The following is a 13,256-nucleotide window of genomic DNA, read 5'->3' as shown; positions in this document are numbered from 1 at the left end:
CTATAAAGCATGAAATAAAAGCACTAAGCCACACTCTACTATCTCTTAGTTCTATCCTATTTTAAAATTCTTAACGACAATAATGTTTTTTAGTAAAAAAGAAAAAATATGGGCAGCATTCAGAGGATGACTGGGATAAAATGAGGGGAAGACTCTCTTACCAAAGCTGGAACTACACTCTTGACAGGAAACCCTCCCAGTGTCTCCTCATTTCCCATGACCAATAACTGACACATCTCAATAACTGCCTGGAGTTGCTGGCTTTCATCGCTTGCTTGCAGTCCTTGCAGAAGCTGCTGGGCCTTAGAACCTTCATATGGAAAAAAGAAAATCATTATTTTTAAACACTTAACATTATTACTAGGTGTTAAGTGTGACTTTACATGCTGGCTGCTTTTCTTCTTTGGATCCCAATTAAAGGCTAGGTCTATACCAGTGTTAAGACAGGCTGCTGATTATCCAAGATGTAACTATGGCAGAGTAAATCCAGTTAATTTAAAGTAATGTCACAGTTATTTACATTTTTCTCTTTTATCTTTTTAAATGAGAGAAGTTGATTGGTATTTAACAGCTGAAACAAAAATTAATATCCATAAGACTAATATGAACTGCTACCTTTAACATACATGCTTTCAAAGATATGTATATCTAGTGAGCAAAAGGCCTTCTGCAATAATAAAAACCTGGCATACAATGATGCCCAGGCATCAAAGGAAATGTTATATACCTCTAAATACCTCCATCAGAATAAATGGAATCCAAGTAACAGTGAAAAGGGCAAGGAAATAGACAAACAGAACAATGCATCTAACAAAAGGGAATGAAAAGAATGAAATATTTTCTAAAAACAGCAAAAGACTGGCCTTTTCACCTCCTCTCATTTCATGTGCAGATGCTGCTATCAGAGTGCTTTAGAGTACTTCTACTTTTAAGGGTCAATTCCATCGCCCAAACATTTGAAAAACGCTAAGGCTCAACTACCACAATAAATAAGTTATCAATAAACCGAGTAAGACACTCAAAAATAAAGTCTACAAATGTGTTTCAAATTTTCCTGGACACCCTCCTTCTTGTAACCATGATCAACTCCATTAATGCGTATAAACTTATACCTGAGATTACTTTCAAGTCCTTTCCCTTCTGAGACCTTCAGTTTATTGTTTGTATTATTTGGATTTTTTCCATTAAGTACTGAAATGCTTAGAAATGATATATGTTTGGAAACTGTCAATGAATGTGGAATTCATATGAACATCAAAAAAATTTTTTCCCTATGAAGCATCAATGATCTTCTGGGAGGGCATAAACCTTTCAAAGGGATACACAATAATCCTGAGAAGGTCTGTTTTCTCTATTACTTAAGGCTGTGGCTAATGAACTGCATAACTATCACTGCCTAACTCCCTTTACCATAATTAAGAGTCTGTCCAAAAATACACTGCAAGACATTCAAGTTCAAAGGGACAGCATCTTTAAAGTTTTCAAACTAAATACTATCAGTTCCAGTTAGGGCAGGCTTAACATTTTGGGGTTGAAATAATGTGGAAGGAAGAACAAAATGAAGGGAAAGTAACTATGAAAACAAAAGAATCTTCAGCTGCTTCTAGATTTGTTTTTAAAGAATGAAATAGTTCAAACAGAGTATACCCTAATAACAACCACCAAAAATAGGAAAAACTGACGCAAGTCGTTGGATGCTCTATCAACACTGAGGCTGGCAAGTCGAAGCGCATGGATCATTTCAGCATGCTCAAACAAATCACCAGGAATACCACTGGACTTCTGGGATGTCCCTAAAAGGACCTTAGGCCAAATGACAACAAAAAGTCACTGCCATTATTTTCCTCTGACATGTGAAGAGAAACCACCTCATACAGATCAGTCAGTTTTGGATTTAAGGGTAATTTTACACTCCTGAAAATTACCGAGACCCCGTGTGTGTGGTTTAGATCTACTGTTATTTATAAAATGTGTCTGGAACTAAAAGAGAAACATTTTGAAATACTTGGTTAAGGCATTACATATTAAACAAAAACTTGTGAAAAAGATCACAATTTTCCAAAACAACAGAAACAAGATACCGTGGCGAGTAGCACTGTTTTGCTGCTGTCGTTGCAAACGGCCTGAGCGCAAGGCTGAATGAGAGAGCTGTGCGCTCACCCCTGCTCCCTCTTCCAAGCCGAGAAACTAGCTTACGAGAGACTAAGCGTGTGGAAAAACGGGCCTACTCTGCCACAAAGACTATTTAAAAGACATGGATGCGTTAGTAAAGACAAAATTAATGACTGTGTTTTGGAAGCGCATCCTTATGTAAACATGGAGCTTTTTACTAGGACCATGTGACACTGAAAATTAAAATACCTCCCAGTAGTCTGGTGCCACTGCCTTGACTCTAATTAAGGCACCAGCAGTTTTACACCCACAACAGCTTTTGCACTTTTAGTTCAAACATGAACAAAGTAGAAAAGGAAAGACCTTAGTAGTTATTATCAGTCTTGGCCTTATGAATTCAATGTAAGGATCTCAGGAACCAGCTTGGAATTTACAGGCCACACTCTGAAAACCACTATCATACATCAGGGGTTGGTAGGCAAACATCTTCTACAAAGAGCCAGAGAGTAAATATTTTGGGTTCTGCAGACCACAAGGTCACTGCTGCCACTACTCGACCCTGGCACTGTGGCACAAAAGCACACACAGCCAGTACATGATCCGAGCATGGCTATATTCCAATCAAACTGCATTTTCAGACACTGAAAATTGAATTTCATTTAATTTTCAAGTCACAAAACAATTTTTAAACTTTTTCAGCCATTTAAAAAGTAAACATCACTGTTAGTTCACAGGCTATATCAAAACAAAGAGGAGGCCGATTTGGCCCTTGGGCAGTAGTTTGCCAACTGCTGATACAGAGAGAAAGAGAACCCACAGCCTTTCAGGGCATCACAGGAGGCTGATGTGTTCAATCGAATCGACCCCACTGGACATTTGCTGAGTTCCGAGGCTGTGAAGAGGGCTGGGGGTTGAGTCAGAAGTTTTGGTAAGACACAGTGAAAACTCCTGCAGTCTCAGGGTGCTCAGAGGACAAAATCCCCACAGAGGAAGGAGGCCTGACTCATACACAGCCAGTGCCCTGCCTTCAGACATCTGCTACACTGTGAAACTGCATAAAGAATAGAAAGTTTAAGCAGACAGACTTGCAAGGTTCTCAGTCAAAAAAAACCCTGGGAAACGGTTCCCTGGTGGTCCAGTGGTTAGGACTATGAGCTTCCTCTGCCGAGGGCCTGGGTTCAATCCCTGGTTGGGGAACTAAGATCCCACAAGCCGCACAGTGCAGCCAAATTCAAAACAAACAAAAACAAACACACAAAAAAACCCTGGTAGGGTCACAACAGAGAAACACGGATGAGCTAGAGGTGAAATGAGTCATAAAAAAATAACTTGGTCAAAACAAGCTAAAGCCCTGACTAGAGCAAAGGGATCAGCTTCTGACCCTTTAACACAGAAAAAGAGAAAACACTAACTGGTAGAAAACATCACTTGGGGTCTCTTCCGTTCACATAATCAATGATCAGACATATGAAGAGGCAGAGGAATATGTGACTAACAATCAAAAGAGGAAAAAAGACAATAGAAGCAGACTAACACCCCTAGAAATTATAAAGTAAGTATTCTATAACTATGATTAATAAATTGAAAATATAAGCGTGGATGGACAAAATGGGTAAGAATGTAAAGAATTTCAACAGTGGGACTTCCCTGGCGGTGCAGTGGTTAAGAATCTACCTACCAATGCAGGGGACACAGGTTCAATCCCTGGTCCAGGAAGATCCCACATGCCGCAGAGCAACTAGGCCTGTGCGCCACAACTGCTGAGCCTGTGTTCTAGAGAACGCAAGCTGCAACTTGCGTGGCACGCAAGCCCACGTGCCACAACTACTGAGCCCGCACACCTAGAGTCCGTGCTCTGCAACAAGAGAAACCACCTCAATGAGAAGCCCGTGCACCGCAACAAGGAGTAGCCCCTGCTCACGGCAACTAGAGAAAGCCCTCGCGCAGCAACGAAGACCCAACGCAGCCATAAATAAATAAATAAATAAATAAATAAATAAATAAATAAATAAATAAATAAATAAATAAATAAATAAAAAATAAATTTAAAGGAAAAAAAAGAATTTCAACAGAGAATTGGAATCTATTTTTAAAAATCAAAGAACTGTCTAGAACTGGAAAACAGAGTATCTGAAATTTAAAATTCATTGATGAGTTTAACCAAATACTGAAGAAGACAGCAGAAAAAAGAATTAGTGAATTTGAAATACGGTCAACAGAAAGTTTTCAAACTGGGGGGAAAAGAAAAACCTGGGAAAAACAAAAACAAAAACAGAGCTAGAGAGACATGGTAGATCAAGTCCAAAGTCTGAACATGTACAATCTTGATACTCCCAGAAGCTCAGGAAGGAGAATATCTGAAGAGATGATAAGATAAGTGAAACAACATATGAAGACATAACGGCCAACAATCTTCCAAAGCTGATGAAAGTTATCAACTCAGAGATTCAAAGGCTCGGTGGAACCTGAGCAAATTAAAAATGAAAGAAAATGTCACACAGGCTTAATATAGTCAAATTATTAAAAATTAATAATGGTTTGAAAAAGCAAATCTTAAAAGAAGCTGGGAGAAAAGAACTGCCTTGGAAGGGTAACAGTAAGACTTTTAAACAGAAACTATGGAAACCAGAAGAGCACTACAAAGTACTAATATGAGATTTTATACCTGGGGAAATTACCTTTTAAAAATTAAGGCATAACACATATATATGGAATCTTTAAAAAAGAAATGGTTCTGAAGAACCTAGGGGCAGAACAGGAACAAAGACGCAGACATAGAGAATGGACTTGGGAGGAAGTGAGAGTGGCATTGACATATACACACTACCAAATGTAAAATAGCTAGCTAGTGGGAAGCAGCCGCATAGCACAGGGACATAAGCTGACAGGGACAACAGCTCGGTGCTTTGTGACCACCTAGAGGGGTGGGATAGGGAGGGTGGGAGGGAGACGCAGGAGGGAGGGGATATGGGGATATATGTATACGTATAGCTGATTCACTCTGTTATACAGCAGAAACTAACGCAACACTGTAAAGCAATTCCACTCCAATAAAGATGTTAAAAAAAAAATTAAGGCAAATCAAGGATTTCTCCAACAAAAGCAGAGAGAAATCATTACTAGCAGTCACTCACTGTATAAAAAAAGTTCTTTAGGCTGAAGGGAAACAATCCTGATAGAAGAAAGGGACTTCAGGAAAGAATTAAGAACACTGGAAATGGTATATATGTGGGCAAAAATAAAAGAATATGGATGTTCTAAAACAACAATTGTCTTATTGTGTTTATAGCACGTGTGTAAGTAAAACTAAATAACAGCATAAAGGATGGCAGGAGAAAAAGAGTTAAATTGCTGTAAGGTGGTTGCACTGTTTGGGATATGATAACGTATTACGATATGGTAGGCTATACATGATAAGCCAAGGATACGCATTATAATCTCCAAAAGAGGCTGATTTACAACATCTGCCAAAATGTTGTACACATTTACCCTTTACACAGCAATCTCCCTTCTAGAAATCTATCCTGAAGATAACACAGGTAAAAACAGGAAAGCTGTATTTCACTGCAACACAACCAAGACTGGAAATAACCCAAATGTCTAACAGGAGACTGGCAAAATAAACTGTACATTCACACACTGCAGCACTGTGGCAGCTTTACAAAAGGAATGGGGAATCTCTCTTTCTCTCTCTCTCTCTGAGCATGTGCGTGACGCGCACAGCAGCCATGATAAGTGAACACCAAAACATACTGTTAAAAGCAAGGCAAAGTATGTAAAATTTACTACTCTTATCTAAGAAAGTCAGTGTGTGTGAAGTAGATAATACGGATTTGTTTTTGTTTTCTTAAATAAATAACAAAAGGACAGGCCACAAACTTACAAAGGTTATTTGTGTGGGAGGAGGAAAACAGGCTAAAGGGATAGCAAAAGATAAGACTTTTAAAAATTTGTAGATTTGACTTCAGGAACCATGTAAATATAACAAATTATAAAAGCAAGACTACATTTTAAAGTCAATCCCTAAAAATTAAAAGCAAAATAAAGCAAATGTGCTAAACCAGCCTGGTGGCATGAATGTAAAGAATTATTTCAAGTGACTCTAAAACACAAAAAAATGACCACAAAGTGAGATATATCCCAAGAACAAAAAAAGAACTATTACAAAATTAAAATTTTCTCAATAATACTATTTTTGGTGTTAGGTTGGAATTTTGTACTGTAGGATAAAGCAAATAAGTATCACTGGGAACTGAAACTTTTGGCACGAGGGAAAGATACAAGATAAATAAAACCCCTGCAGCCCTGAATGTGAATTGGCAGTATCAGTATGAACTCATGATTTTTAATCTTAAAAGATTAAATACAATTATTTCCTACTTTTGTCCATTAAAAGTTTCTAACAACAATTATCAACCCAGTAGCAAATACGCCAACAGCCCAGACTGTGGAATCTAAATATCATTTCCTATAAAGAAAACCAGGGCTCTCTGAGGCAATGCCTGATTTCAGGTTGGTGGGGTAGGGGGTGTTCAACTTGGCTCATCAGAAAGCAAAGAGGGCATCAAAAACTACTGAGATCACATCAGAAAGATCAGATGATGACTAGACAATTTCATCATCAGTGAAAATCAATGAAATGGCTAAAACACATCTCAACCCAATTGACAATGATACTTAAAACAAAAACAACAGCACTTTGAAGGATGCAAAACTGGTAAATAAAGGGTAGGAAATGTTTTTCCTGTACCAACTATTCTCCTGGGTAACCAAATAGAAGGGAGAGATATTCTTTATATATTTCAACTAAATTACTTCTTTTACTTCGAATAAATGAAGACTGATCATTAGATATGAAATGCTTTCCTTTTTAATCCCTGTTGTCTAGACTTTGTGGGCTTCCTAATACTAGAAATCACTACCACTTTTGCATAGTCTTTCCTCACCAGAGGAAGAAAATAAAGAACCAAACTTGAACGTGAAAAAGCCTCTAGATCCAACTACCTGTTTAACAAGAAGTTTACTTTTTTTTTTTTTTTAACTTTTCCATTTGAGCAATGGAAATCTGACTGAATGGGTATCTATCAATAAGGAATTACTGGTTTCTTCTTCAGATATAATAATAGTAATGTGGATGTACGCATGCATGTGTATGTGTGTTTTAAGGGACATTATCTTGAGCTACATGATGAAATGTTTATAGATAAAATTATATAATGTCTGGGATTCATTTCAAATTAATACAAGAGGAGGGATGTTGGTGGGTGTAAAGACAGACTGGCCATGAAGCAGGCACTGCTGAAGCTGGGTCATGGGCATGGGGGTGTGTCACTGTTTTCTACTCTGGTTCTAGTCTATCGTTTATACTCATTTCATGTGCAATAGTCAAGCCTTAATATGGATTTCCGATGTTTAATGCTAATATTCTTGGGTAGCTCTGAAACAATTTTTCTTCCCAGCCTTCTCCCCCAAAATAAATGAAGTGGAAAAATAAATGAAATCAAATTTCTCTTAAAAAATAAAAAAGTACACACATTAAAAATATGATCTATACTTTGCCATCAGTTAAATTAAAGTTTTTAAAATATTTATGTGAGGACTGGAACATTTGAATTCTAGATACTTACTAAGGATTTTCTTAATATAAACTTTTTTAGACAGTACTGTGGTTATGTCCTTATTTTTACAGATATAAATTCAAATATATGCAAATGGCAAAAGTTAAAAAAATAAACTTGGGAGTGGGGAGAACCGAGGATATAAATGAAACAATGGTCAGGTCACGTGGATCGATAATTGTTGATGGGTTCATGGATGTTATTATACTACTAATAATACTCTCAACTTTTGTGTATGCTTGATCTTTTTCATAATACAGATAAATCCTGATTACCCTTAGTTTAAATCCCACACTTGCTGCTGGCCTGCTGCAAAGGTCCAACATGACCTGGCAAGCACCTACACCTCTCAGATTTCATCTTCTACCACTCTCCTTTCACTTTCCATAGGCACCTCCTGCTGTCTCATGAGCATGCCAAACTCATTTCCACCTGCGGCCTTGCACTTCCTTTTTCCCTCAGATCCCTGCAGAGCTGGTTTTCTCACTCCATTTTGTTCTCCACAAAATCACCTCAGAAAAGGTTTCTTTAACCAGCCTAATCACACCAACAAACGCCTTCCTAACTCTGCTTTGTTTTCCTTCACTGCATTGACACGACCTGAAATTTTACTACATAGTAATTGTTTATTGCCAGGGTCACTCTCTAACAGGGAAGCTTCCACGTGGGAAACAACTCTGCTTATTATCCTATCCATGACTCTGTATATCCCAGTGCCTAATAAACAACACTGAATAAAAATGCATACTCAAGGGTTCTCGAGAACTTTGCAGGAGGCTATGTTATTTGAGAGATGAGTATCAGGGCAGCAAAAGCAAAGCAAAACAAAACAAAAACAAAAATACCAGCTGCCTCAGAATGGGAGAAAATATTTGCAAACGAATCAACGGACAAAGGATTCATCTCCAAAAATATAAACAGCTCATGAAGCTCAATATTAAAAAAACAAACAACCCAATCCAAAAATGGGCAGAAGACCTAAATAGACATTTCTCCAAAGAAGACATACAAATGGCCAAGAAGCACATGAAAAGGTGCTCAACATCACTAGTTATTAGAGAAATGCAAATCAAAACTACAATGAGGTATCACCTCACACCAGTCAGAATGGGCATCATCAGAAAATCTACGAACAACAAATGCTGGAGAGGGTGTGGGGAAAAGGGAACCCTCTGGCACTGTTGGTGGGAATGTAAATTGATACAGTCGCTATGGAGAACAGTATGGAGGTTCCTTAAAAAATGAAAAATAGGGCTTCCCTGGTGGCGCAATGGTTGAGAGTCCACCTGCCGATGCAGGGGACACGCGTTCGTGCCCCGGTCCGGGATGATCCCACATGCCACAGAGCGGCTGGGCCTGTGAGCCATGGCCGCTGAGCCTGCGCGTCTGGAGCCTGTGCTCCGCAACTGGAGAGGCCGCAACAGTGAGAGGCCCACGTACCGCAAATAAAAACAAAAAAAAAAAAACCAAAAAATAGAATTACCGTATGACCCAGCGATCCCACTACTGGGCATATACCCAGAGAAAACCATAATTCAAAGAAACACATGCACCCCAATGTTCATTGCAGCACTATTTACAATAGCCAGGTCATGGAAGCAACCTAAATGCCCACTGACAGACGAATGGATAAAGAAGATGTGGTAGATATATACAATGGAATATTACTCAGCCATAAAGAGGAACGAAATTGGGGTCATTTGTAGAGACGTGAATGGATCTAGAGACTGTCATACAGAGTGAAGTCAATCAGAAGGAGAAAAACAAATATCGTGTATTAACGCATATATGTGGAACCTAGAAAAACGGTACATAACTAATAAGAACCTGCTGTATAAAAAAATAAAATAAAATTCAAAAATTAAAAATAAAATACCCGCTGCTTCTTAAAATCCTCAAGTACAAGTACACATAATATGAGCACATGTACACACATTGCATTATTTTTTTTTAAACTTAGACTATTTAATGGAAAATTATACAAGTACAAATTTATTTGTAAGGTCAGAGTTAACAACCTTCGGTAACACTTCAGAAATTTTGAAATTAATCAAGACTGAAGTCTGCAAATAGCCTACTGATTCTATGGAAATATTATTGATGAAGTAAAAAAGAATGTGTGTGTGTGTGTGTGTATATATATAAAACTGAGTCACTTTGCTGCACAGCAGAAATTAACACAACATTGTAAATCAACTATACTTCAATTTTTAAAAATGCTTAAATGTAAATTTTATTGCTTAAGGAAGCTAAAGGTAATATTCTATACCAGACAGAATTTAACTGAATTTGTGATTATGCAAAATCATATTCTTAGTTACAAACTGAGACTTAAACAATCACTCTTATATCCAGCATATATGATAAGATCTCTGGGTTATATTAATTTGATTAAATGAGTCTAGTTACTGGTAATTCTGCTGAGAAATCTTTCCTCTCAGGCTCATTTTATAATCAACTGCCTAATGGGTTAAATTTTATTATACCATAAAAATCTCAAGACACAAATCTGTGCAAAGCATGCAATCAGATGCTATAATAATGTAATCACCTGAGATCCTACACTCTTCTATAGTTCAAAAACAAACAAAATGAAGGGTCAATCTTGTTGTAAACGTTGGAGGGTTTTCTAATGGTTCCAGTTCAGTAATCAAAAATAAAAGGAGAAAATCTTGAAGAGTTGCTATTATTTAAGGCAAGAATGTGAAGAAACTCTGTTTTTTAAAACAGGTTAACGTTCATGAAAGCTTCCTTATGTGAAAACTCTCTTCCATGAATAGGTAAACAGTAGAAACAGCACTCAACTAATTACTAAGCGTTCTGAGGGGAGGACAAATTTAAAAGTATTCACTTACTAGCTCCGCTTCCAATTGTTCTATGGAAAAGTTGTGACATCCGAGGACCAAGAGGACCAAACAGGTGAGGAGGAAGACCCCTGGCCTCTAAGAGAGCTAAGGAAAAAAGAAGGGCAGGAGGAGTAGTCGAAGTGTTAATACAACTGATCTTATCTAGAAGTTTCGAACAACTGATTCATCACATAATTGACTTAAACAATTACTTTCCATTTTGAACTTTAAGTTACATTAAACTTTTCAAGACCACTTGTATGTATTAATATAATTAATATAAGTTACAACACCCATGTGTCTACTCCAGGGCATCTTAAGGTTTTATGGAGATATTAAATATCCGTGCCAGCAGGGACTATGTAAATGGTCCAAGAGAAACCCAGAGTAAACATTTATTTTGAAGAAGTTATGTTAAGCACCTTAGCTATTTCACTCTATTATTTCCCAGTCAGATACTGATCATGAGATCCTCTAAAAACATAGAAAAAAAATCATTTTTCTCAGTTCCCAAAAGTGAGAAAAACTGTTCATAAGAGTTCTAGTCAAAAAGTGATTGCTATAAGTTCCTCCAGGAACTTAAAAGCAATCTGAAACTGATTCATTAATGTTTCTTGTAAGCCTCACACTGGGGATCTATTCTATAAATCAGCTGTCTGAAGATAATAAAAATACATATCCATGTACTTGTAAATAATGTATACATAATATAAAGCTGCTTTTTAAAAGCACTTACAACATTATAATACCTTGAGTTTATGTATACAATCTACATTCATTTTCAAACAGTTGATCAAGCATCCTACTAGATGCAATATGTCATTAGGTACCAGAGCACAACATATTAAGCTACCCCTTGTTCAATATCTCCCTTAATGTATTACTAGCTATACATGCAACCATAATGAAAAAAAATTTTTAAACATAAAAAATAAATATACTATATAAGATTTTTATCTAGTTAAACAGTAAAGATGAAGAGCCAAACGGATCATCTTCCAATTCCAAATCATCAAATCACCACTACATAGAAAGCTTTTTTTGGAGGTATGGGCACTGCTACATTATACTTTTAAGAGCTTATCCGAATTAACTTCAACAAAGAATGGTAGTAACAGGCAGCCCATGACGAGTTTCTTGTAAGCTCAGTAACTCTCTTTACCTTGCAATCGTCCCATCTCGGAATCATCCGATTCACTCTCCCCAGAAGTGGTCATGCCCACAGCCCCTGCAACAGAACTAGAGGCTTCGAAGAGGGGGGGGGAAAGGCGAGGGTTAGGAGAGGAACATTTAAATTCATTATGTCTGGTTTATCTTAAAAAAGAAAAAGCAGAGTTTTACAGACAACAATGAATAAAGGCAAACGTGTCTGCCCACTGCACACCAGCTGTTATTCTAGACTTCATCATGTAGGTTTTATGGAAAGAAGATGGCTCAACTACATTAGAAACAAGCATAATATACAAGCTTTGCATTTCACTCGTACATGGTTTTCATAGTTTCCTCCTGTCTTTGAAACTGTTCCTGAATTGAGTCTTATCCTGAACTCCTCTACCATAAGTCCATAAACATAACACTGCTAAAAAACCATTGTGATATTTAATAGATGGGCAATTAGTCACAAACAGAAAAGCAAAACTGACATTTGGGGAAAATGTTCCATGTAGATGTGTGCCTTCTTCAGTCTGCTTTATTCCTGGACTATAGTCTGGATACGATCGTTTGCCGTGTTTTCTTTCATTTCAAGACTGTGCAAAGATTACGCTCTCTTATTTCCAGGACAAAACATTGAAGAAACACATTACAACTGACAGAAGACTGCAAAACACTGAAGTACAAAAGACAGGGCAACTAACACGTCAAAACAAATGCAGAATGAAGAGTTCAGATTCAGAAGGATTCTACTACCCAAAATGCTAACCTGATCGATAATTCAGTCTAAGTAAATAGTGGCTGATTCTACAATATTATAAATCTGACCAGGAGATGAAAATATATTCCTATAAAACTAGCAGTTTTACTGTCCCCTCCTCTCAGTGTCTGTTGAGTCCTAAAGCATTTTTTGTACATAGACGATTCTCAGCTGTGTATGACCACATCATCCACAATACCTTAAGTCCTGTCCACTTGACAGATGGTGACAGAATGCAAGGCAGGAAGAATATTTTTGTCATTATTAAAAGAGGCACATGGATCACGTATGTGAATGTAAAGAGTTTTTCTGAAGAAAGAGATGTAAATACACCAGCCACCAACTCTGTTTTCTTAATACTTTTCTTCACCCCTCATTTAAGTATTCTAACATTTCACCGGGATTTTTAAAAAACTTGTAGAAAAATGTATGGTTTAGAACAGGAATCAGCAAACTGTGGCCCACGGGCCAAATCCAGTCCAGCACACCACTTTGCAAATAAAATTTTGTTAAAACATACGCAAACTCATTCACTTACATACCTGTGGCTGCTTTTGTGCTACAACCACAGAGTTGTTCCAACAGAGCCTGCATAAAGCCTAAAACATCAATTATCTGGCCCTTCACAGAAAACGCTGGCAACCCCGTGGTTTAGAGTAACAGGCTAAGTAGAAATGCTAATATTAAGGAGTAATGGAGTTTAGCAAAATCCACACTTCTCATGGAAAAAAAGGAAATAACAACTGTACTTATATATATATATATATA

The 13,256-nt window shown here is 37.3% G+C and overlaps 1 protein-coding gene across 14 annotated transcripts in view; it reads right to left on the bottom strand.

Moving 5' to 3' along the window:
- TRIP12 (thyroid hormone receptor interactor 12) overlaps window positions 1-13,256 on the bottom strand; it is a 151,667-nt gene that overhangs the window by 54,476 nt on the left and 83,935 nt on the right. For all 14 annotated transcript variants that reach the window (XM_024740622.1, XM_024740624.1, XM_024740627.1 and 11 more), the window contains 3 exons: window positions 11,739-11,822; window positions 10,586-10,681; window positions 162-310 (listed from right to left, as the gene is read on the bottom strand). In XM_024740622.1, coding sequence (XP_024596390.1) covers window positions 162-310; window positions 10,586-10,681; window positions 11,739-11,822 — 329 coding nt within the window. The remainder of the gene's footprint in view (window positions 1-161; window positions 311-10,585; window positions 10,682-11,738; window positions 11,823-13,256) is intronic.

The sequence above is a fragment of the Neophocaena asiaeorientalis genome, unplaced genomic scaffold (assembly GCF_003031525.2).
Source record: "Neophocaena asiaeorientalis asiaeorientalis breed wild unplaced genomic scaffold, Neophocaena_asiaeorientalis_V1.1 scaffold388, whole genome shotgun sequence".
Classification (NCBI taxonomy): Eukaryota; Metazoa; Chordata; class Mammalia; order Artiodactyla; family Phocoenidae; genus Neophocaena; species Neophocaena asiaeorientalis.
Note: the sequence above shows the minus strand (reverse complement) of the source record. Positions and strands in the feature narration are given on the sequence as shown.